Source organism: Halyomorpha halys, unplaced genomic scaffold, assembly GCF_000696795.3.
Source record: "Halyomorpha halys isolate HHAL.00 unplaced genomic scaffold, Hhal_1.1 Scaffold1382.1, whole genome shotgun sequence".
NCBI lineage: Eukaryota > Metazoa > Arthropoda > Insecta > Hemiptera > Pentatomidae > Halyomorpha > Halyomorpha halys.
Genome location: NW_027109974.1, coordinates 90,582 through 117,822, shown reverse-complemented (window position 1 = coordinate 117,822; position 27,241 = coordinate 90,582). Strand labels below are relative to the sequence as shown.

General features: G+C 31.4%; 1 protein-coding gene across 6 annotated transcripts in view; it reads left to right on the top strand.

Annotated features, from left to right (window-relative positions):
* The first annotated feature begins 5,900 nt into the window (after nucleotides 1-5,900).
* pnut (septin 7-like protein pnut) overlaps nucleotides 5,901-27,241 on the top strand; it is an 89,434-nt gene continuing 68,093 nt past the window's right edge. For 4 of the 6 annotated variants that reach the window (XM_067048117.1, XM_067048122.1, XM_067048119.1 and 1 more), the window contains exons 1-8: nucleotides 5,901-6,000; nucleotides 7,455-7,602; nucleotides 7,688-7,864; nucleotides 11,761-12,001; nucleotides 15,668-15,890; nucleotides 20,361-20,583; nucleotides 20,677-20,842; nucleotides 25,519-25,557. In XM_067048117.1, the coding sequence (XP_066904218.1) occupies nucleotides 5,932-6,000; nucleotides 7,455-7,602; nucleotides 7,688-7,864; nucleotides 11,761-12,001; nucleotides 15,668-15,890; nucleotides 20,361-20,583; nucleotides 20,677-20,842; nucleotides 25,519-25,557 (1,286 nt within the window). In that variant the 5' untranslated portion in view covers nucleotides 5,901-5,931. The remainder of the gene's footprint in view (nucleotides 6,001-7,454; nucleotides 7,603-7,687; nucleotides 7,865-11,760; nucleotides 12,002-15,667; nucleotides 15,891-20,360; nucleotides 20,584-20,676; nucleotides 20,843-25,518; nucleotides 25,558-27,241) is intronic. The other 2 variants (XM_067048120.1, XM_067048121.1) reach the window with 1 other exon arrangement.

The following is a 27,241-nucleotide window of genomic DNA, read 5'->3' as shown; positions in this document are numbered from 1 at the left end:
ATTGTATCGGATTGTTGTTTAGGAGTAAGGTTGGAATATGAGGAATAGTTTTCAGGAGGTGATTGTATCCTATTACGATTGCCTTAGTCTTCTCTGCAGTCAGCTTAATCTTGTTTTCTTGAGCCCAGTGAATAATTCGATTCAAATCCTCTTGAAGCTTCTCCGTGGCAACCAATAGGTTAGAAGGTTGGAAGGAAAGGTAAATTTGGAGATCATCAGCGTACAAATGGTATTGAGAATGTTGGATAAGGAGGGGAAAGTCGTTGATGTAGATTGTAGGGTAGGGGAAAGCGATAAACCTTGAGGGACACCACAGGTAAGGAGTTGAGCCATTGATGGTGGTTTATCTGGAACCAATACGTACTGGGAGCGATCGGAAAGGAAGGATTGAAACCAGCGCAAAACACTGTTGGATAAAGGAAGATTTCGTAGTTTGTTAAGAAGGATGTTGTGATCTACCATGTCAAATGCTTTGGAGAAATCAAGGAGGATTAGGATAGTTAGGTTTTGGTGTTCCATGGCAGTTTGGAGGTCGTGGGTTATTTTAAAGAGAGCGGATTGTATTGAATAGCCAGGTCGAAAGCCGGATTGGAGAGGATTGATGAGGGAACGTTCTTCTAGAAAGTTAGAGAGTTGGTTTTGAACAAGGCGTTCTAACGGTTTTGAAAGGTTAGAGAGGAGAGAAAAGAGGCGGAAGTTATTAGGTGAAGAAGGATTTGGGATTTTATTTAATGGTCGAACTAAAGCGGTTTTTAAACGAGAAGGAAATGTGGCATTTTGCAAGGAAAAATTGTATATATGATAAAGCATGGGAATAAGGACTGGGAGACAGGATTTAATCAACTTAACAGGAATGTTGTCTAGTCCATGATCTTAGAATAGTGGCTAGTAATTCTTCGTAAGCACTGTGGGGAAAAAAAAGAAGTTTTTAGTTATTTGGGTTATCAGTAAAGATTGATGGATCAGTAGCACTGCATGTGAAATGGTTGTTGAGATCGTCATGTGTTATTGGAAGGGAGCTAAAGTTATTGGATTCTGGTAGGGATAAATTTCGGGGTATTTTCCACTTGGATTTGGGATCGGGAGCATTGGAGAGGGCATGCTGAATGTGAAGGGATTTACCACGTCGAACTGCTAATTGGGTTGCATTACAGAGTAGTTTAAAATGAAAATAATCTGCAGACAGGCGAGTCCGACGAAATTTGTGTCTAGCTGCTTCTCTTTGTTTTATCATTTCCTTTGTTTCCGGAGTAAGCCAAGGTGCAGTTGGACGGCGTAAGGTTCAGGTTTTTAGCCGACCATGGATATTTAATATGGATTGCAGATGTGAAGTGAGGGTGGAAACCATAGGGTCGATGGAGTTATAGGAGTGTATAATGTCGCAGTGGACGGAATCAAGGTCAGGTTGTAGGGATCCGACCCGTGTCAGGGGAACTACGGATGCGCTGCTGAGAGTGCGTAAGGACGTGAAGGAGAGAGCGGAGAAATATGTCTTATTGATCATGTTTGACATCTCTTCCGCCTTCGACAGCGTTTGGTGGCCTCCTGTACTCCAGCGGTTGCAAGAGCTTGACACCCCCTGTAATCTATACTCCCTCGTAGGTAGTTACCTCAATAATAGGAGTGTCAAGTTCAGGGGTAACTACTACAAGGTCGAGAGAAAAATCGAAAGAGGATGTCCGCAGGGTTCGGTCTTAGGGCCAGCTCTGTGGAAGCTAGTGTTCGATGAGTTGCTGCAGGAACTAGAGGACAAGGGGTTCCTTGCCACGACCTACGTCGACGACCTGGCTGTCATCGAGGCCAAGAACAGCAGATCCAAACTAAAGACAGAAGCGGAGAACACCTCTCACACTCGGCACACCGCCAGTCTCGTAGGAGAGTAGTGCGTGAAGAGGAAGTTGAGTATGGCAGCAGCCAAGACTCAGGCCATACTCACAAGAGGCTCCACGGACAGGGCTCATCCTATCACCCTAGATATTCAAGGAGAGAGGATTAGTCCGGGTGAGGAGGTGACATATCTTGGTGTGAGGATAAGAAGAAAATTACCACTTCTCACCTGGTGTATCTAAAGGACAGGGTGACACTGTTACTCGATGGATTAAGTAGGATAGGGGGTGCAACGATGTCCATATATAAAGGTGTGATCTTGGACATCCTGAGGTACGCATCCCCTGGGTGGAGCCGAAACCTCACGTAGACAAGGAAGAGAAGACAGGCCACCATACAGAGACTGGCTCTGCTGAGGGTCACGAAGACATATAGACCGGTCTCACATGAGGCAGTGCAGGTGCTGGCCGGAGCGATGCCCCTGGACCTCATCCTCAGGGAGGATGTCCTTAAATATGAAGTTAAGAGGCAGGGACTAGAAGCGCTGCCGGAGGAATTGCGAGAGAGGATCGGTGAGACTCCAAACTTATGGAAGAAAATACTGCGAGAGGACTCAATACAGGAGTGGTATGGACGGTGGGCAGCAAGCCAGATGGGCGCTACTTTGAGAAAATTCTTCCCTACCGTGCTTTCTAGATTGAAGGCTAAATGGGTCCTCCCAGACTATTGGGTCTCACAGATCCTAACAGGGCACGGGGGGTTTCAGGGAAAGCTGCAGAGCTTTGGAAAGAACGTCGACCCCCGATGCCCAACGTGTGGAGTTCCTGAAACAGCAGAACACATAATAGATTGCGGGATTTACGCCCTCGCCGAGTCTGAGTTTCCCTGTTTGATAGAAGAAGAGAATTATCCCTTCTTCAGGGAGTTCATTTACGGGTGGAAGGAGGTGGTGGGTCCCACTCATTTCACGATGGGAAGGGCTTGACCGCCCAAGATCGGCGAGCCACTAGGAGATGAGGAAGCTGACTCAGACTGAGACCAGGAGGGCTGGACTAGCCTGGTAACTGCATGACGGATGCAGTAGACAAGGTGCAGCTCCATCAGTAAGGCGCTAAACCTAGCGCTGGGCTGCACCACAGTAAATAAAAAAAATTAGTAATTGAATAATTAATAAAAGATTAAAAAAAAATTGGTGATCTTTGGGAGCAGTAGCATGCGCAAAACCCAACGCACTATCCCACTGCTCCCGCACCCTGTATGCCAGAAATGGCAAGGGAGGGGGTTAAAAAAAAAAAAAAGACTCTGAACTTGAAATTGATTCTATTATAAGTTTTTAACCTTATCAACAATTATGGTTTTGGCTGGTAACTCAAAGAAATGAAAAAGTTAGTATGAACATACATATTTACATATGTACATCCTACCTCTATTACCCAAAAAGTAAATCTACCTTGGACCCTAAAACAAATCCAGGCCGGACCCCAAAAACGAATTAGCCCAAGCCCTTAAATTGTATCAACCCCGAGGCCCAAACATAATCTGCCACGGGTACCAAAAATGAATTCATGCCATACCCTAAAATTGAAATCGACCCGGGTTAAAAAACAGATCTTCCCCTGGCTCCAAGCTTATATAAAATAATTCTAACCCGGCCCCAAAATGAGTTTGACTCGTATTGTATATATGGTAAGTATGGTCTCATTCATGGTTGTTATGCTGTTTTCAGAAAGACTCTAAATGATAAACATGTTTAGTCTTCCAATTATTATGAAAATTTCAAAGAATGGTTAAGAACCACTCCAAAGACAATTTTTAGATACATTTTTAAAAGATGGGTAAGCATTGTTCATTCATTATATGACCATTTTTTATTAGATATTTGCAACTTGGTGCTTTAGTTGGAAATATTTCGTAGGTAACAATAAATTTGTAGAACTTTTTTTAGTTTTCAGTATTATTAGGTCTATACCACAATAAAGCGTGATTTTTAGCGAACCATAGAGAATGTTGAATATTTTTGGGAATTAGTTGGTCTTCCAAAAAGAATTATTTGTTTTTCAATACTCCTTAAAAATTTTCGCCATCTACAAACTGACGTCACCATTAGAAAGTGGAGGTAGATGTATTTCAGTTTCCTCGGTATTAAAGATCGGTCTGATACAATTATTAATTTGTATATAACTATTTAAGTTTCTACCAAATATAAAATTTAATGATATTTGATCAGTATTGATTTACTTTCCCGGATAATATACTTTTACTTTCGTTATCATGAAATCAATATGTATATTGAATCAGATGTGAGGTATAGTTTTGTGACTACGGGTGTGTTTGTATAATGAACTCTTCTGTTTAGGTTGGAATTATATCGTTTAGGTTTTGTGTGGTAAACATGCAGAGAAGTGGTAAGTTGATTATATGTTTTTAATTTGTTCGTTAAAGTTTTATTTTTTCCTTGTAACGTTTTGTTGAATGCTGTTAGTCTAACCTGGCGCCAAAACTTTTAATTGTATTTTGAATTGAGCAAATTGATTTTCTTCATTTAAACTTCCGAACGAAATATTTAAAATCGTTTGGTTATAAATATCAGATTTCAGAATTTAAATCTATGGCTTTGAGGCTGTCTTAAGGATTATCAAGTTTTCTGTCACATTTTAACTAGATTGTTGATGTATTATTTGTATTATACAGAGCTGTCTCACTTTATTCAATACTTATTATGTTGTTTGAACATGATTGATATTAGTTATTTATGATAAAAACATCATCATCAAGTCCTCACAATAATTTCATTTATTTAATTCATTACCATTTGCTTTCAATTACTTGACTGTATTAATGTTCTTTTTAAAATGAGTATGTCAATGATGTATATTTGATAGCAATTGTAAAATACGAACAAATGATTATTCCCATTGTAACCTTTTGTTCCCTTCGACAACATGTCATATGGACAACCATTCCAGTTTTAAAACTTCTATTATTAAAAATAACACTAGTTCTCATGGATATATGGTTTTTGGAACAGCCTGGTCCATGTTATCTTTGAATTCTATACAATCTAAGCGATTTTATATTGTTGTAAAGGTAATCTTTAAATAAATTCAGTTTTCTATATATACCTTTTTTTCTATTTCTTTTATTTTAAACGTTATTAGTTATAAGCTGCTGTGATAGACTGTCACTGATCTTTACTAATTATTTTTCTTTTATTTTTTCATGTTTGCACCATTATTCACATTCTTTGAATCATAGCTGTGAGTACTCTTCCATTAATTATATTATTACTATTGATAAGTTAATGTTAATTAGCTATAGTGATTCACCTGCATTTGTTATTTTTAAGTAATAAAATGATTATATAAATATATTCATATACATTATTATTATATTTATTAATTTATTGAATTACATTATTTTATTTGGATATGATTAATTTCTGTCACATTTTGTGTGTTGTGTGTAAATGTGTTGTGATATGTTTCCAATTCTAAAAAATCCTTAAATTTAAACCTTTTTCTGTTACAATTAGTAATGTTATTGCACTCTTGGATAAGCATTGGGTTATTTAACCAAATTTATGTTCTCCTTCTTTTTTTAATTAATTTGTTTTTGTCAATGGATATTTTACCACTTACCCTGACTGCTTTCATTTTAAAAGTATTTATCATATATATGATTAGTTGTTAAGTTTCACTTTATGCTATTCATAATTTTAAGTGTTATTCTTATTTTAATATGGTGATGTGAATTCTATAATTTTATTATTTAAAGAAAAAAAAAACATAAATAGTAAGTAATGAAGTATATTTAAAATTATTGAATTTATGTGACTTCACAATGTTTTTTTTTTCAAAAATATTTGTATTAATTAATATTCAGGATTTTAAACTATTAACTTATCTAAATCTGTGTATGCGTGTTTGCGTGTGCCTGTGTGTATGTTATTTTATTTTTTTTAAACTCCTTTAAATTTTCTGCTTATCATTTTTCTTAGACTTACCTTGTTGCAACAATAATGATATTATTTAAGTATAACCAAAGGGGTGGGAGTGATAAAGGTAAGGGGGAGGGATAGTGATAGCTGCACAGTCAGTCTTTGCAATGAGTGCAGTTAAGACCCATCTAGGGAGAAAACCAAGTCCACCTCCAATTCTTCCGAAATATTCAAGTGTTTGTTTATATTTATTGTTTACTAGCAATAATTTTATAGGAGTATTTTATTAATTATTTCATTAAACATTTAGGCTCCCTTCCTTTCTTTATTATTGTCTGTCTGTATTCATTACTCTTTCAATTGTTTCTATACTTATGTTTATATTTTATAAATATGTTGAATATTTATTTGTCCAGTCTGTAGTGTTATAATTTTGTGTTTCAGGCTGTTATTTGTTTCATAGTATTCTGAAAATGAACTCTTTTGCTTTAATATTTGTTTTTGTTTACTCTTAACATTTTATTACATTAAAAAAAAATGTAGATAAAATTTTGTTTCAAGTGCTGAACTATTAGTTATATTTATGATCCCTAAAATTTGATATCATTTGAAACCTTTGTTGTTGGTTATTGGCTAGACATCTGGTGAACACATGCTTTCCAAATGGCTCCAACTGATTCCTGGATTTAATCTATCCACTTCCCTCTTTCTCTTGTTAAAAAATATTAAATATTCTTATAGTAAAATTGAGGTTTCTTGAGGTTAATAAAAATTATACCAATAGTATTATTACCAGAAGGAAATTCCTGATCTTGTTGTTGCTCTTTTGAATACTAATATTTCATTGATGTGTCATGAATAGCTATTGTTCTATTCCTTTTCTATTGCAGTTACTATCAGTATTTTACAATTATTTTAATTAACATTAAACTACACGACTATTAATTTAATTATTTATGTTACCAAAAACAAAAATTTAACAAATTAAAGTACTGCAATTTAAAACTTTAAACATACTTGGACAATTTAAATAAAATAAATTATAAAAAATAATATCACTCACTTATCAACAATATGATGAGTGAGTGATATTAGTGTTTAGATTATTTACAATTAAATGTATTTGTAATTAAAAGGAATAATGACATACTTAGATTAATGATATTAGAATTTGGCAGAATATACGTATATATATTTTTTTTTAATTTAAAACTCTTTCTTCAAATTTTAACTTAGGTTAGCTAAAATTAATTTACCAGAGCACCCATTAAATAAGTCTTATAGTTTCCAAATCAATTAAACTAATTGCATCAGATCACCATTATTCTTTGTCATAAACCTGGGACATCCTCTCCTCTTTTATCCTTAAATAATGTTCTGTCTATTATTTATTCAACTAATCTACACCTTGGATTTCATTTCATCTTCTAAAATAAATCTTCAACGATAGGAAATTGGATGAAAATGGCAATACGTCCCTCTTTGATTGTGACTATTTCAATATTACTATAATCCATTATATATCTTTGTATAAATTTAGAGACAAAACAGATTCAACTTGGTTAAAACACTACTATATCTCTCATAATTTTTATGAATAGTTGTTAAGTCTCAATTAATATTTATTTTTTTAATTAATAAACTGAAAAAGGCTGTATGTTTTTATACATATTTTTTTTTTTATCCACAGTTACAATCGAAAAGAGAACTCTTCTTCAAAAATGAATTACCTTCTGGTAGTGTCAATAGTGTCAATGATAACCCAGTGCCAGTTTGTGCAAGTACACCATTAAAAGATCCATTAAACAAACGACAACATGAGGTTGAATCCTCAAGAGGTTCTTTGCTAATATTTATTCCTTTTCATTAAATTCTATTATTATTTTGCTATATTTTAAAAATTTTATTTAAATTGGTTTGTAGTACATGAAAGTAATATTGGAGATACATTCGATCGTTTCAATAAATTGGATAGGGATCGCACATTGCCTGAAAAAAAAACCAAAGAAATAGAGAGTTATGTTGGCTTCGCAAATCTCCCAAATCAGGTTTACAGGAAAGCTGTAAAAAAAGGTTTTGACTTCACACTGATGGTTGTAGGTATGCACTTGTAAATAAATTTAAAATTATTTTATATTTTTCTTTTATGTTTATAATGAATAATGTATTCTGACAAGTTGATGCTAGGGTTATTGTATTTTTAATTGGAAATATATTTTTAATTGGTAAATGCTTGAAGAAGTTTGTCGGGGGGGTGCGGTCAGCAAAGAACAACTTAAATAAACAAAACCATATTTATTTATTTTATGCCAAAATCGGCATAAAATAAATAAATATGGTTTTGTTTATTTATGTTGTTCTTTGCTGACCGCACCCCCCGACAAACTTCTTCAAGCATTAATCTACGGTCAACTATCTACACCTCAATATTAATTGGTAAATATTAGATATTCCTATATTTATGGTTCATTATCTGTGGATTGTCCTTTTTTTTCTTTTCTATTCTATTTTTCTAAAGTGGGTATAATTTGCTCAATCCACGATTTCAGCCAATTGAATCTTTATTAATTAAAACTGAACCAACCATAATTTAATCATTAAATTTTCAAATTTTGATAATTGATAATATCTCATTTAATGAGGAGAAGATGGTTGGGGGTGCGGTCAATGAAACACAAATAAGTATGACTAACTTATTTTAATGTGCCGACGTTTCGGCTAGAGTTTCTAGCCTTCTTCAGGGCTGCTTGCTGAAAAGTTAAGCGCCTCACTTGCCTCACAAGTCAGGCGCTTAACTTTTCAGCAAGCAGCCCTGAAGAAGGCTAGAAACTCTAGCCAAAACGTCGGCACATTAAAATAAGTTAGTCATACTTATTTATGTTTCATTGACCGCACCCCCAACCATCTTCTCCTCATTTATCATCCACGGTCAACTATCTCTCATAATTATCTCATTTAAATATCATCATTGAAATTTCCATTTTTACTGTAAACTGTTTATGTAATATTTTGTTTATTATTATATGTACAGTTGAACCTTATTGGTTGAACCTACGTATATTTGAAGGTGATACTGAAAAAATTGTAGTCCTTATTTTAAAGGTAAAGAGAAAAATAAGTTATTTAAGACTTAAGAAGGTTCCAGTAGAAAAACAATGAGGTCTTATATATTGTCAGCATTGAGATTTCATACTGCTAGGAGAATTCAAAGTATATAATATTCATCGGTTTTGATGAACCTAAGTTCCAAAAATGGCAAGATGTAACTTTCAGAAAGGTCTTCACTGAAACTGTCACTCTTGTGCCTAAGTTTATTAAACCATTGAAAGGCTTTAAATTGCTCTATTCATTGGAAAACTTAACTAATTGTCTATATTTATGTGAACATCGTATATTAATTTTTAAATTGGCTTCTATATAAAATGAAATTCACCTCTGAAATCAGGTAGCTTGTGAAACTTTTAAGTCACATTTCAACAACATTTCGTTCTTTTGTTCAACTTTCTCAGAAAATATACCTGCAGTTTCTATGATTCATTTAAATCTGAAAATACTTCTTGTGGAATGCAAGAATTTGATATTAAATGATATCCTCTATTGCAACACATTTTTTGAACCTTATTACACGTTATAACTTGAGATTTAATTTCATTGATAATGTAAAGAAATGAAATTTCATCTTTTTTCTACCGGACCCTTCATAGTTAATATTCACTCAGTTGAAAAATCTGTGTCATAAAAAAAAAAACAGTTTAATAATTAAGTTGAGGATTTGAACAATTGAGGTTAATAGTTAGAATTGTACTTCTCTATGATTAATTACCACTTTTTTTTATAAACCAGCTACTCTTTTAATTTTGTTACCTTGTGTTAAAACTGTGAAATCTTGTTTCTTATTCATATTCAGTAGAATCCCGATAATTTGTATTGCCAAGGATCAGAGGCTTAGTTATGAACTATCAAAATATTCTGATAATCGGGATTATCAATAGTTTGAAAAAAATATATAAAAATACGCGCTAATAAGATCTGTACAAAATGTTATTAATATGTATACCTTAAGTGTGGTTATTGGTTAAAAGGACTTAAAAGAATTGATTATGTATCCCAACTTGTCTTTTCACTCACAAAATGGTCTATAGCCACTTTCCTCCATGAATATTTTCAATTTTGTAAAGAGCTTTTTATAAAATCTTTTGAAACAACCATCACTTGGATGAAAGTGTTTTTGTCTCATTTTTGAAAAAACTGTTTCTTGGGTACTACAATTACAAGGCTCTTAACACTGAGTAGAAATTAAAATTTAAGCTACTTTAAAAAGGCATGTATTATGTTTTTTACATGGTAGATAGTTTGTAATATTGAACATGGAATCAAATGTTAACAAAATTTTAGAGCTATTCTTGAATAAAATAGACTTCTGGTCATCTGTTGAGATCAAAAATTTATTTTTTTACTTTTAATCCAAACTTAAACAAGATGTCTAATAATGAGAATACTTGATTTTATCCTCTTATTTTTTATGTTTCTTGGACTATATTGAATATACATCGGCCATTGTTCTTTATTTCAATAGCTTTAATATGACAGATAGGTATTTTTCATTTCAAGCTAATGAAAATGATTATTTTAAATGCTCCAACCCTAGTAATGAAATAAGTAACCTTTTTTATCTTGGACCCTCCGAATAATCAATTTTATAAAATTATTTTCTTATTGGGTATTAATTATTTTCTGTTGGGTATATATCTATCTTAAATCCCCTAAATGCTCTTTACAATCATTACTTCCTTAAATACAGCTCTTCACAAATTGAATATTTGTGAGAAAATAAACAAAGCCATTGAACTCAATGAAAACTCAAAAAATATTGAAAAAAGGACCTTAAGAGGCTACAAAAAAACTGGACCTGGCTGAGATTCTCCTGTGGCAAACCTTGCATGGATGTGGAAGCACATGAATTAGTGGATGCAGTTGAAAATTATTCTTTCTCTGAGCTTGTACTGGTTAACCCTACACGTCTTAACTATGAAGTAACACATCCTTTATTTGAAAGTATCCCTTAGCTATGAAGTGTGTACTGCTGTATACACATATATAGAAACACTCATAAGAATATAAGAAATGTTTAAAGTAGTAATTATTAAAGTTTACTGAAAATTGATATAGAATATTCATGAAATAAATAAAAGATTATCAGAAGTCTAGGAAATTATTGCTGTTACAATTTCATAATTTTAACATCCTTAGCTCAGGGATAGTTTCAAACAAAAGATTTGATACTTCACCCTACAGCCAAGGCGCGTAGGGCTAACTAGTACAAGTTCAGAGGAAGGATAATTTTCGACTTCATCCACAAATTTGATTGCTTCCACATCCATGCAAGGCTTGCCATCCATGCAAGAAACATAAAAAATGAAAATAAAAGAATAAAATCAAGTAGTTCTGATTTTTTGATATCTTGTTTAAGTTTGTATTGAAAGTAAAAATCTAAATTATTTCCTAAAACAAGAAAAAAACAATTTTATCCAAGTGATGATTTAAAAAAGATTCTGTACAAAATTTAAAACATTTAGGATAGGAGGTAGGGGGGTTGGCCATTTTGTGAGTGGAAAGACGAATTGAGATAAGTACATAATCAATTCTTTTAAATCCTTATAACCATTACCCATACTAAGGTATATATATTAATAAAATTTTGTATTGATCTTGTCAGTACTTATTATATTATAATTACTGCATGAACAAGTGGAAAATGAAATAGTATTACAAAAGTGAATAATTTAATTATTTAAGATTTCCAATGATATTCAGCTAACTATAAAAGAAAACTAAAGGTAGACTTTCACTGGTATTGCTCTCCATAGTAGCTGGTAAGTGACTATTAACCATATGTGTGTGTATACATAATTTATACTTTTTTTTTTATTGAGTATTATGTTGTAAATTATATGTGTATCCTTTTTTTATTTATTTTTTTATTTTATTTTTTTTAGGTGAATCAGGGTTGGGGAAATCAACCCTTATAAATTCCATGTTCTTGGCTGATATTTATAGTGCTGATTATCCTGGACCTTCACAGAGGATAAAGAAAACAGTTCAGGTTGAAACTAGCCGTACACTCCTTAAGGAAAATGGTGTCAATTTAACCCTAACAATTGTAGACACTCCTGGTTTTGGCGATGCTGTTGATAATTCAAATTGCTGGCAACCTATTACTGATTATATTGAATCAAGGTATAATTTTCAAATTTTGCTTGTATTTTTCAATTTATGCTATTTTGGTGATCTTAAGTGTAAAGGAATGTAGCTGAATGGGATAAATCTCTAGAATGTTTTTTTTAGTAGTATAGTTAAGAAACAATTTACTGACTTTTTAAAGTTTTAAAATATTTTTTTAAATATTTCATATAATCTATGATAAGTAATGGAATTGACAGATCTTGTTACCCTTTTTAAAAGTTAATTTTACTAGTTTGCTATTTATTTATTTGTATTTTTTTGAGAGGAGCAGAACAGATAATCTACTGCGAAAAAGTTGAGTTTCTACTGTTTTGAAAAAAGTGATTTATGATATTCCTCAGTAAATCCTCATAATTTTGCATGAAAAGATATTTTGAAAATGATGTGCAACTGGAATATAACAGTGTAAATAACAATAACAAGTATTGATCCCTTTCCTAGCTCTCAGGAGTGATGAATTTTGACGAATAAAGTATTAAGTGGAAGGGAATCTCATGGAGAAATAACAAATCCCAATTTCAATTCTTAAATTTTTACTGGAACTTTAATAAAAATTATTCAAAAAGTGAGAGGTTTCAAAACTGAAAGAGGCAAGTCGGTGGATCAAGATGGTTCAAACTGGTTTTGAAAGATTTCGACATGTACATAAATTATGTTAACTTACGCTGTGTTTTAAAGCCCAAAATTGAACCTTTTTGAGATATTATACGAATTAGGCACAGGTCAAAGCTCATTTTAAGTTAGCTTTATGCCACATGGTTGTCATGGGATGCTTATCACATGTTGTTATGTTTTCTCCCATTCCTAACCTTGAAACAAGGCTAAACATGAGTACTACTCAAAGAAAAGGGTTGTAAACAACTAGTAGCATTGAAAGGCGAATGGAGATGGAATGAGAATTCCAGAAGAAAGTTGCACGTATGACGAAGGATTTGCTAAAGAAGGTGGTTCTATAGGAGGGCATATATAAATCAATCGGTTGGGATCTGGTGTTTAATGAGTGGATGGATGAATGAAGAGTGAGGAGATCAAGTATATAGGAAGGCTTTTTGATTTTAAGAAATTGGAATAGGAAAACACCAAAGAGGTATTGCCTTCGGGAGGTTGCATAGTGCCACTTCAACTCGGTATACCAGCAGGAGACTTGAGAAAGCCTCGGAAACCCAAAGATAAATCTTAAAAAGAAATTCATGAGTCTCTTCAGTCTCAACTCTAGTCCTGCAGATAGCCCTCCATAGACCAAGAAACCTAAGTCGAATTAGAATGAGAGAGATAACTAGGAGCTGACGGGTGTTCTAAGGAATGGAATTTCGGAATCTTAGGAATTGTTTGAGTACAGTTATAGATTTGCATGTGATTTGGGAAATGTGATTATTCCTGGAGAGGTGTTGGTTGAAGGTGACTCGAAGGTTTTTTATTGTAGGATAAAAGTGAATCGGTTGGATTTTAAGGAAGAGTAGAGGACAATAAGGGAGGGAATGAAGGAGGCGTTTAGAACCAATAAGAATGGCCTTGGTTTTTTCAGCATTCAGGTTTAAATCATTGTTAAATGCCCATGCGTTAATGCTATCAATATCTTCTTGTATCTTTTGGATGGCCCAAGCATCTCGGAGGGATGGAAGGATAGATAGATTTGGAGATCGTTCGCATATAAGTGGTATTGTGTGTGGTGGAAGATCGTTAATATAAATATAGAAAAGGTTTGGTTAAAGTGAGGACCCCTGAGGAACACTTCGTGTCAGAAGAAGGGGGAGGAAAGAGGTTTATTCGGAATGAGGACTGTTTAAGAACGATGGAACAGGAAGGAGAAGAACCACTTTATAATTATTTGACATGGAAAGGTTTTGGTTTATTGAGGAGTTGTGGTTAACTGTGTCAAATGCTTTCAAAAAATCATAAAGAACTTAAATTTATATATGATGATTGTCTATAGCGGATTAGAGGTCTTGGGAAATTTTCAATAAAGCGGATTGTGTGAAATGTTGAGAGCGAAACCGGATTGGAAAGGATTAAGGAGAGCTTTTTGCTCAAGAAAATTATTAAGTTGGGAATGGACTAATCTTTCTAGTGGCTTGGCTAAATTGGATAAAATGTATATTGGCTGAAAGTTGAAAACTGAAGAAGGAGAAAGTACTTTGTTTAATGGTCGGACCATGACTTCCAGGCTTTGGGAAAAACGGAATTTTGAAGGGAGAAGTTATAAATGTGCAGGAAGGCAGGAAGAATGGTGAGGAGACAAAGTTTAATGATCTTTAGATTAATATTGTCTGAGCCGTAATAGTTATTTTTGGACTTGAGGACGGCTGAGATTAAGTCATCTGGGGAAACATTTAAGAAATAAAAGAAGTACTTTGATTCTTCCTGGGCAATAGTGGATTCCGATTTGCTTAAATGAGTTACCATTTCACTGCCAAGTATAGAGTTTTTTTTCATTGAAACTTGGTCATTATTTATTGAATGAAATGTTATTAACTTCATTAAGTAACCTACTATATTATTGTCACCAGTAGATATTGTGAAAATTAATTTTTACAGATTTCCTTGATAAATTTGCCTGACTAGCCACAAATAGGGTAAAAAAAGTGTATAAGAATTTACTAAAATCTATCTGTGGGTATGTGACAATTGAGCAAACGGCTCAATGGATTTCCTATTTTCATGCCTCTAATTATTTAGACCTGTGGGTTTCCATCAACAATTCGTTACCCCCTTATAACATCCGTTCATGTACAGCCTAGCTATCAGGTCATTTCTCAGCGAGCACAATTCAGGGTTAATATAAGTTTACAGATAGCTGAATCTTGACTGTAAAACTGTAGTAACATTTTTGAGTTGCGCATTGTAATTACTAATTACGTTAGCTGTTTCTTCAAGATAGTCATTATAAATTATGCAGCATTACCAATAGTATTTGTTGGATAGACATTTTTAATAATATTGTATTGTTTATAAGAATGAGCGTGATTTCGGGTATATTTCGAATGGTTTAAAGAAAAGGAAACATATCTAATGAGAGTTCTCGCAGGGATAAAGTAATAGGTACTTATTAATCTTTTAGAGTGGGATCAGGTACTCTCGGCTATTTCCAAAACCCTTGTGGCGAAGTTTACTGTTTGGTTCGGGACTTCATACAGACGGTAAAGCTCAGCCTTGTTGCAGTGTTTCGGCTCATTGACTTTTCACTTGGTTGGATTTCCAACAGTTTTAGTTGGGCAATTAGCCACTCTGCCTGTTGGCTTACTCCTTTATGGAGGCTTAAAGAAGTTTTGTAATAATAAGCATTCTATATTTCTATATAATTTGTTGATATTTGCTATCTCCCCAATTTGTTACTCACATTTTACAATACTTTTAAATACTATCATGGAAAGGTGAGTTTTTTGAGATATGGCTTTAAACCTAGACTAAAAGCTACAAAAAAAAAATTAATGTTGCATTCAGGTATGGAAGTTTCAATTAAGAGATCATTTATATTGTCAAAATCCCAATAAAATTTGATGGTCAATAAAATGGTGTATTGTCAGTGATCATTATTGATCCTATCTAAAAAATAATTTCCATTTGCTGTACTTTTTTATCTTAAATACTTTTTTAAAATTAGAAATGTATTTATGAGCATCTCTGTTATATTTTATAATAATTGTTCTATTTTTATTTCAGATATGAGGAATATTTGAATGAAGAATCCAGAGTTAACAGGAAAAGTCAGACTGTGGATACTAGAGTGCATTGTTGTTTGTACTTCATTGCTCCATCTGGTCATGGATTGAAACCTTTAGATGTAGAATTTATGCAACGTCTTCATGACAAAGTTAATATTATTCCGATCATTGCCAAAGCAGACACAATGACTCCTGAAGAGTGTAATCATTTTAAGAAACAGGTTTCAATTTCATTAATATTTTATGTAATGTTTACTTAGTGGAATTATTGTGGCCTATACTGATTTTGTTAACTTTATACAGGCCAAGAATTGAAGGACTTAAAAAACTTTTTTTTTTGTATTTAATACTTTTTGGGTATCAAATGGGGGAGGGATACAGTTGTAGTAGAAAATTATACATATTTTTTTATGGACATTTAAGCTTTAGGTGTACATATGGATCCATGCCTTAGCTTTCTCAGTATTGATGAAAAATCGAGTATTACACCCTAATTTCCATAATATAAATTAACAAAAATTTCTGGAATCATTATTTTATTAAAAAGTTAAGTACAAAATTATTTTATTTTAGATGCTATCTATGAGGAAGTTATAAATGTAATATTGTAATGGGTGTTAAAATAAGTTTCCACCGTTCGATAAAAGATGGCTCCACCAGAAGGTTTTTTTGAAATTGTTAGCTGTTAAATGTAATATCAATTTTTTTCTTGCGAAAATGTTAAGTTTTGTGCCAAATAAGCTTTATTTGAGGTAACATTTGATGTACTTCTTTAATTTAAAGAAATCTGAAGCATAGGCTTATTGATTGCTTATAGAAACATATAGAGAGGCTTCTTTAAATGAGGGAAGTCATCCTGAGTGGTTTCAAAAGTTTAAAAACAGTGAGTTTGACACAGAAGACTAAGAACACAGTGGAAGGTCAAAAGTGTATGAAGACCTAGAATAGGAAGTATTGTTGAAGGAAGATTCATCTCAAACACTGAAAGAACTTGTACTTGCATTAGGAGTGACTCAACAAGCAGTTTCAAGTTGTTAAAAATTATTTAAAAACTAGTGAATTGAGTTCTATATAAGCTGAAGCCGAGAGACATTAAACACAGATTTTGCATGATTGAAATAATATACTACTTGCTAGGCATAACAAAAAGGTTTTTTTTTTACATGCAATAGTTCACCCAATCACCCCAAGAAGAGAAAATCATGAGGGCCATTCTGGCCATGCTTCAAATTCGACAGCCAATGTGAATAATCTTGAAAAAAACTCGAACAGTGTACTTGGTGGAATTAGCTTGGCATAATGTATTATGAGTTGATTAAACCGAATGTAACCATTACTGGAGATCTCTACTGAACACTGAGATTGAGTCAAGGACTCAAGAAATAACATGGCCATTACTGCTCCAGACTCATCAAAATTATTCTCATGCATGATAATATACATCCACATTTTGCAGCATTAGTCAAAAACTTAATTGGGAAGTCCTACTTTACCAGCTGTATTCACCTGACATTCCCCCTTCCGATTGTCTCTTGTTTCAGTTGATCAAAAATTGGGTCAATTTGTGGATAGCCTCAAAAGATGAAGAGTTCTTCTGACTTGGTATCTGATTGCTGCCATAAAGACGGTAAAAGATAGTGGCTAGTAATGGATGATACTTTCAATAAATGTCTAAGACTTCTGAATCTTCTTATTCATATCTATCAGACTCTAAAGAGAGAACTGTGCAATACTAGCTTATCTCATGAGTGATCAAGAGATAATTGAGGATTACATGTAGAATTATCCATACCTGTCAGCTCTTCACTTATAGAATTTGGTTGAAAAAAAAAATTGGATATAGAAAGTGTTGTAGTATCATGCCCTAATTTAGATAAAGGTTACTATTCATTTAAATTAAATAATACAGGCACATAATTAGCAAAGTTTTGAGTTGGAGCCTTTTTTTAATGTGACCTAACTGTTTGCGTAAAGGCCAAGGTATCCATATGGATATCTTCATTTTTCCCAGCAAAAACATTATTTTTACCAATTATTTGATTATTAATATTCATTATTGTATTATGCCTTTACTTGAAATATAAACCGAACTCAGGGACAATTCAGTTCATAAAATCTTAAGTTATTTTTTTTTTTTTTATGTGGTTTCATGATGGATGCTACAGGTAGTTGAAACAGAAAAAGTTAAAGAACCTACTCTAGTCTGTTATTTTATTTCTTTTCATGAGTTAAAAGAAGTCTGTCTCAAAGGAGGTGGCATCATTGCCATCTCTTCAAATTGCCACTATTTAAAAAAAAAAGTTAAAGATGAGGTATCCAAACGGATACCATAGCCTGTAATAGGTTAAATACCTATAAAATTATTATATTATATAAAACTTTATCGTGTATGGATGAGTTAGTCAGGCAGGTTGGTGATGCTGAGGGCTCCTAATTTACAGGGGTCCTGTAATGGGCCCTAGATGATGTTTTTTTTTCTTCTATGAAAAGGCAAAATAAAACTATTAAATTATGTTACTTCATGATGTTCAAATTGTAAATAATTCAAATAAATTATTTTTTCTTTTAACTATAAAAATGTAACTGGATACCAACTGTAGTAAAAGTATACTTGTTTCTTTCTTCTTGACTTATTCATAAGTGTTTTTACCTAATTATTATTCATTGAGATACTGCTGTAAGATTTAGCACATGTGTCTAAATCAAAAACTTTTTCTCACTCTCATTTTCAAGTTATAAACAGGGTGTCCAGAAGGCACTATGGTACTAATTCTAAGGAACCGGGTTCGAATTCAGCTGTAGCAGATAATTATTTATTCAGTTTTACGTGGTATCTAGACCTGAAATACTGAAAAAATTAAGGGATTCTTTGATTCTTGAAATGTTAGGAAATCTGAGAAAACTGTCATAGTGGACTAGTTCACTGTTAAAACTAAAAAATGACATGAATTATTACATAAAGGCTTATTAATTAAATTAATCATTTATTACGTCAATAAATTACAAACAATAAAACAATCATTCAGAATCATTGTAGCGATCATTTGAAAAACAAATTAAAACTGCTAACTATTTCCATAAGAATTCCTCATTATACTTTAAATATTAAATACTCAGATGTCTAGAATACTCTTATACCTGTCATGATGATGAACTCTTATGATTACTGATTTTCAATTATGATGACGAATTCTTATGGGAAATAGAAATCTTCATCGATTTTGGCCCTTTATGGTTGGTCAATATGCCTCACAATTTACATGTAAATTTTCAATAATCATAAACAATAGTTTAGAATTTTTTGGGTTTTGTACAAACAGATTAGTAAAATCACATATACAAAATGTAAAATTAGGTTGTCTACAAAAAAAAATCTCTTTCCATTAGCCACTTAAAAAAATCCTTTCAAAAGGTTTTAAGAAACAAATTGTTTTTGCTTTTGAGGAAATTTTTTTTTTTTTAGTTTAATATGTTGTAACTTCGAATTACCTAATCTAAACAGTTTTTAGTTATTGTTTCCTTTAAAAAAGAAAGTAATGCTTAAAAAAAAAAGTAACTAAGTATCAATTTCGCAACCATTGTCTTTATGAACTTTTTTATTGTTTTTGAGGTCAACTTCATCAATATTTAAGTATTAATTTAAATATTTCAATGCAGTTACTGGTCACCCTTTGTATATTAATGTTTTCCTTTAGCGTTTTGTTTCTTTAGAAGTGTGATTTATGTTTTAGTCTAATCATTATTACTGGATTGTGACCCTTCTTGGTTCTTTCCATCTATGCCGCCTACAAATCTGAGCTGGATGGGTGTTGTAGGTATTAAGTTGGATACCTGTTTTCCCTCTTGGGTGTTCCTCATTCTCTAATAAAATTCCATGCTTTGTGTTAGCCATATTTATTTAGTAATTTTTAATTATTAAGGATATTTCTTACATTGGTTATTATAAGATAATGTCACTTAAATTACATTACCTCTTAAGTTTGAAAAAGTCAACTATATGATTTTAATTTTGGTCTGGTGTTACAATGCCTGGTACTTGTTTGAAGGAGAATTTAGTGTTATCCAATTCATGAACTTGACAGTTTTCAATAGGAAGCATGTTTTGAAGTTATAAATCAAAATTTTAAAAGTATGTCCCAACATTTTAAATAAACCAAAAAATCTCCATATAATTTATAAGCTTCATGGGTGAAAAGAAAAAAATATATCATTAGATTAAAGTGTTATATCAAGCAATATGGTTAAAATCAACCATGCAAAAACATCAGTTATTACCACGTTTACCCAGAAATTAACACTAACAATTTGAGTACTTCAGAATATTGTTAAAGAAAAGGAAACAAGTAAATAAAAATGTTAAAAAAAAAAAAATGAAATAGAGGAAAACGTACAATTTACATTTAATAAGTAAAAGAAGAATTTAAATTTGAAATGAGAGAATTACAGAAGAGAAAAAAGTGAAATCCTCCCTGGGAATTTGTATGATTTATGAAGCTGTAATGATCTGCAGTGATGTATACTTGCAAATCAAAAATTATTTTCACCTTTAATAGAAACTTTGACTAACACATTTATATTGCTTAAATTATTCTTATGATTAATTTTTATTTAAAATAGGATAATTTATTAAAAAGCCTTTTAATAATAATGATAATAGTTATGTTTATATAAATGTTCATTTTTTTGTGTAGATTTTGAATGAGGTGGCTCAGCATCAAATAAAAATATATGATTTTCCTGATGAAGTTTTACCTCCAGCTGCTGTTGGTGCTGCAAGTAATGGTTCTGGCGCTGGCACTGTTGATAGGAAATTAAGAGAAAGGATTCCCATGGCTGTTGTTGGTAGCAATACCATTGTAGAAGTTGATGGGAAAAAATTACGAGGAAGGAAGTATCCTTGGGGTGTTGCAGAAGGTGAAATATTATTTACTGTCACTGTATCAAATCTGATATTGTTTAATGATACTTCTATAGTTTTACCTTACTTGAATTTTTTTTTATCTCTAGTTGAGAACTTGGAACATTGTGATTTTATCGCATTAAGAAATATGTTAATATGTACACACCTACAAGACTTAAAAGATGTTACAGACAGTGTTCATTATGAGAATTATAGATGTAGGAAACTTGCTGGTCTTGGGCATGACAGTAAACAAACTCGTGCTTCCAACAAGTAAGTAAATATTTTCTTATTTTTTTATGAATTTAGTTTTAAATATATATTTATTTTATTGCAACATTATTTTTATTAAATATTCGTAATATGTTTCATTCGATCTTAGTTTTTCAAATGTTTATTTACTTATATTTAGGGACAGTTCTTTAGTATCCTTTTGTGGCATCTACTTGGCCTTAGTAATCAAATTTGTTTCTCTAGGTCCTTAATTCAAAATACATCCACTGCTTTATGAAGGCTGTTTTCGAATTTAAAAAAAAAAGGAATAAATTGAAATTATTTAATGTTCTATCATTAGTTCAATATTTGTGTTTTTATAGTTCTTAATGCATCATATAATCCTACTAGAGCCGGGAGGATTATTGTACTGATCACAGCCAATTTTATCCTGTGTAAGAAGTTGAATATTTAAACTGTAAATGTGAAACATCTGTCCTAACATAAAAACAAATACAATAAAACTTAGTACCATTTCCTTTTAACACATTCGTGAATGTTGAAGTCTGGTACAAGAAGTCTATGTTATGCTCTTAAAATTAAATATGTTTGTGATAAATACTAAAAAATTATAAGAAGGAAAAAAAAAACTCTGGTGTTCCCATCCAACTTATAAAACATACATATGCGCGGAAACACTCATGTGCCTATGTGTCTATTGTACCATTCATGTTTTCATTTAGAACATAGTCTTTCATCAAACAAGTTTTACCATGTTTTCCTACTAAATTACTGAAAAATACTTCATAACTTTTCTCACACAAATTATAAAAGCATGTTGATATTGAATTCAGAAAAGCAGATATTTTTTTTCTTAGTAAAAGTAAAAACAACTTTATCTTTACCCATTTCTGTTTTTTAAATTTGTCGTAAATTTGGTTAAGTCTTATGCAAAATAAAATCGCTTTTACTGTTAATAGCTTAGAAGGTATTGGTTACATAGAAATGTAGTACTAGTTCAACTCTCAATATGTTTACGAACAGTTTAAACTTACTCCCTTTCAGTACTGGAAGTACAGGAGGTTGTTAGGTTTGCAAAATGTGAAAATTCCTGGATTATTGTTTGTGATGTCCACATGACCTAGTAGCTGAAAGTACTAAAAATAAGTTTGTCAGGGTTAATGTGAGCATAGAATATTTGTCGGGAACTGATAAAGCTTAATGAGTTCGTAGTCGGATATCTTACTTAATGTTGTGAGAGCTTGGCTTCTTACCATATCTTATTTAAAGCAATGAAAGGGTTAATGGTGATATTCCCTCTCATACTGTACTAGTAATATTCTGTTTTATTTTCAATTTGGTTTTGTATGTACTAGTAATATTCTATTTTATTTTCAATTTGGTTTTGTATGGAGAAATAGAATTACTAGAACGGTCATAATTTTGAATGATAATTCTTTAATATAGTTGCAATTAATATTATTTAAGTTAAAGACCTGTGATTTGGTATTGATGATAATGTTTATAAATTTTAAGATAAGAAAGAAAATATTTAAATGTAGCAAATTGATCAAAACTGACATTTCATTCATTCATTGAGACAAATGAGAAAATAATTTTATTCTGGTACAAAGATCCCCAAGAATAAATACATGACTCACTCTTTATAATTAATTTGTATTGATGATAATGTTCATAAATATATGATGTAGACCTTAGAAGTCATAAAACTGTGATAAGTTTTACACAATTTTTATCTATAATTTAATTACTATTGTCTCATCAAGTATCTTAAGTTCGTAATTGTGATTGCAGAAAAGATACAAGTGCATAATAATTTTATGGAGTAAATCACATGGAAATTGGAAGAGATTAGTATTCTGATAACTGTTTTTATTTGTTGTGCTGCACTGTAACAATTATTTTTTCAAAATTTATGAATAACCAACCCATTTTCCATGAAATAACAAAATTTTATTAAATTTACTTAGTAAATCAATTTATAGATCACTTAATAATTATTCACTATTAGAATAAAAAAGTTATTTTAATTTCAGAATATTTCACATTTATATTAGTCGGAGGCATGTGCAGAAAGTAAGAGTACTCAATTTCTTTTATTTAAAAAAATATTTAATAAAAATCACAGGATATTGTACGTTTGTATATATTGTAACAATGTTATCTGGTGGATCGATTATAATTGAAATTATCAATGAATTAAAACAGATGTTTTTGGACAGTTTGTAAAAAAAAAAAAAAAGAAGAGAGTAACTAATAAAAAAAAGAAGAGAGTAACTAATAAAAAAAAGAAGAGAGTAACGCTAGGTGTTGTGAATATTTTCGTTCCTTATCAATAAAATAAAATTGTTTTGGTTTCTGTTCTTTGTGTTTTGTTTCTTGACCTGGGTAACGTGTAACAATTGGTGTTAGAAGCGGGATTTTGAGTAAGAAAATGAGAAGAAACTATTTTTTTTTTTATTGTAGATAGGAAGTGAAGTATTGAGTTACTTGGAAGAAGAGGTTAGGGACAGTTATCACAAGGTCAGGCAGTGAATATGGAAGATTTTTTGTCAATACTTACGCAAATGAAATCCACCGTGGATGTAATGAAATCTGGCCAGGATGAAATAGGGTATAATGAAGTCTGACAGTGAAGTTAGAGGATATTGAATAGGATTTTTTTTGGCCAAAATGGAAGTTTTGAATTTTTAGTGGATGGGGATCCATTGTGATGACTATATTTTTGTCTTAGGGGTGTAATGAGCCACCTATGTTTCATCATCATTCCCACCTCACCCCCTCCCCCTCACATTTAAATAAGAATTCAAGATATTGCCATCTAGTGGCAGCTATATGAACTTTGGTAGCCATCTTGGCTTCTAGAACAGAGAAGTGAACTGTCCCAAGAGCCATATTGTTTTGTTTTTTTGGCTGAGATCAACAATTCACCATTATTGAATAATGTATACCCCACTCAAGCAAAGGGACAGAGACAGAATGAAGGAGAGAAGAGAGCAGCAATATTCACCCTCAAAATTTCAACAGCTAACCGAGTAAACAACAACTAATCCTATTGTACAACCCTTTTGGCATATATCATCAATTACCTTATAAGTTAATTCAAGAATAGAGGTCTATCTCCCTATTTACTCATGTTTCATTAAATTTTAAATCCATTGAATTAAGTCCACTCAATAAAATGCTAAGACCAGTTATACTTATACCACACCTGTACTAGCGATACCATTAAATTACAATTAATTTGGGTAATATCCCCAACAATTTATCCAGCGAATATCTAATTAAATACCTACAATTGTGAATGCACCATCATTCGGTTCATAACACCTTAGCCGTGAACAATCTTGATCTGTGTAAAAATTTCAGTTGAAGTTTTCCTTCCACAATAAAGAGCCTTATGGAACTTGGCGCTTGGCAACATTTTTTATTGACATATTTCACAGAAACGGACACCATGAGACGAGTTTTGGTACTGATGTGGGCCTCAGGTGCCCATCGTGTTCAGGAGGTCCAACCCCCATCTACATGTTGCAACTTATAAAAAAAAAATACTCAGCACAATAGCCCCCCTCCCCTATTTTCTGGACATGCCTCATAATTCTTGTTTTATTTTTAGTACATTACTTTGTTTATCATAATGATAAATAACTTGTTAGTTTATTTATTTTAACATTAAACTGCATATTATACCAAAAAATTGTTTTACAAAATATAAATAAAAATCATCATTATTTTTTCTAAATGTTTTCTTTTATGTTCCTGTCTTTTTTCTTTTTCTTTTAATATTTTTTTTTTTTTTTATGATTTTATTTTGTTTTTAATTAATCTTTATTATTTATATTTATCTCTTTAATAGTGGCTTGTTAATAACAAAGTAGTTAGTTATGAAATATGGTTTCAAGTCTAAATAAAACTTCAGATTGCATGATTAATGATGGTTCACACTGCTTTTCTGTTTGAAAGCATTGAAATTATATTCACTAGATATTAATATTAGGCTTAATCTATTTTCTATTTGAAATAGGTAATCAAATATTTGTGCATTGTGTGCGTTTTAGACCATGCGTGTGCATGTGTGTAAAAGCACATATGGGGATATGTATGAATGTGTAAGTGTGAAAGTATTTAGTTAATTTAAGCATTGACTACCTATTATGAGATAACTCGTTTGTTTTCTTGCTTCGTTGTTTACCCAAACTATGATTTATCTCGTTTTGTTTTTACTTGTGACATTTGTGCACCCATGATAAAATTCGTGTATATATATTGTGAAATATAGCAAGTTAAAAATACTATGATATAACTTGCAGTCACCAACCTTGGCTAGGATTCTAATTACGAGTAATCTCATAATCGGCTATCTTTGTGTTAATGTAGTGAGTAGCTTCCATATAATTATAAATAAGCGTACATTCATTTCCATATTTATTTAATAATGATTTCAGGGTATGTTTAATTTATTGTATCAATGTAATTTTGTAAGTTTCTTAATTCCACAAAGTTTGAGAATTTTATTTAAATTTTTTATTCAGTTTTCAGTAATATATTCACTGTTGGTCAATTTAGTGGAATTTAATTGAATTTTATCTTCCTAGTTGTAATCTTTTTTTTTTCATTTATCATAAAAAAGAAAATTAGTATATATATTATGATTTCTACTTGTTCAAGTTTTATTATTACTTTTGCTTTAAATTTTCTTTTTTCCTTACTAGTTCTCAAACTGTGATCAACAACACATTTATGACTGTATGGTAAGTAAATATGGTATGAATGTTTCATGTTGTCTTGTGGTTTTATTTTGATTTATTAATTTTCTCATTCTCACAGTTTTTCATTATAATTAGTTACTACAATCATATGTAGTTGAGTTTTCAATCGAACACAAAGTCATGCATACATAGTTTTTTTTTTTATGTAGCATGATAAGGAATATTTTAGTAATAATTATATTTTAAATTAGCGTTGAGATAAAATGAAATAGAAGAATAAATTCATTTTTTCTGGCACTTAACAAATCCTTAAAATAATTTAATTTTAAGGGACCAGCAATCTAGCCATCATCATTAGAAAAAAAATTTTTTTTTTATAATGAATATTTTGGTTTTTGAGGGTCTAAGAATTTCAAGCTCTAATATTGTAAATGTTTGCTATTCAGTTTTCTGTTGTATTTTTAACACCCAAAGATGTACTTTTACTTTTGTTAATGGAGATTTTTTTCTCCCCCTCACAATTCTTTGAAATCCTTAATTATTATGATTTACTGATGTGTGAATGTTGTCATTTGTGAGCAAATGTGAAAAATTTATTAACTCTATGAACAATCATTCAGAGCTGCTAAAAATGAGCAGAAATGCTTAATTTTTAGTAGAATTAAAATTTTTGAAAACATTTATTTTATTGGGCAACTCTGAACTAATTTTTTGGGTTCATACTTTTATTTTGGCAGTTAAATTTTATTAATTAGGTCATTATTTCTGAAGTATGAGTTCGATTTTCAAATATTTGTATCTTCATTTATAGTGATAATTGCTGCCTCACATCGGCAAATGTTGTCATTTTATGAAGCATTCCATGATAAATCCCCTCATCATAAAGTTAAAATAGCTTTATGATGAATGCTCATATGAATATGAAAGCCAAAAAGTTTATATTAAACATTTCCCTGTTACCAGTATTCTATATTTTTAACATTAATGATAATAAATATTTTAATAGGTTAAATTATAAAATACAATATTCAATACACTGAATTACAAAGCATTTTCAAAGTAATCATTTGGTTTATAATATGAAGCATAATAATGCTAACCTTGATTTATAAATCGAATCTTTTTGTATATTTTTAGAGTAACATATAGACGGTTATTTTATTGACTAAAATAATGACTTAGTAACTCAAATACCTTATTCATTTTATGAATTCCCACTGTGTTCTTTACCATTTGAACCTTTGTTATTGATTAGTTATTGTTGTCTGTAAAACTAATGAAAAGAAAAAAATGGGAAAGTGTAGATTTTGTTTTAGGTTCCTCTTCAGCCTTGCAAATTAGAAAAAAAAGAAATGTTCCCCTTGATGCTGTTAAGAAAGTGTAGATCAGAAGGATGGGATCTGCTCTTGTGGAGTATATAGACTCTTGAGAGTAGTTCTAAAAAAAAACTAGAAAAAATGGAAAATATATGGAAATAGTTTGTATAAGGAAAGAGACTAGGAAACATTGTTTGGGTCAGGAAGTGTAAAAACAGTACTATTTCAAATAAAGAATGGTTGATTGCATAGGAGTTCTGAAAACATTCCAACAAAATATTTCACCAAATGTTTTACTTTTTTCTTGAGTTTTCCAATGGGTTCACTAGACACCATCCATTCAGCTGTAATTGTAGTATTGGAATATCAGAGTCAACCCTAGAAATTTTGGAAAGACATTTTAGAATTGA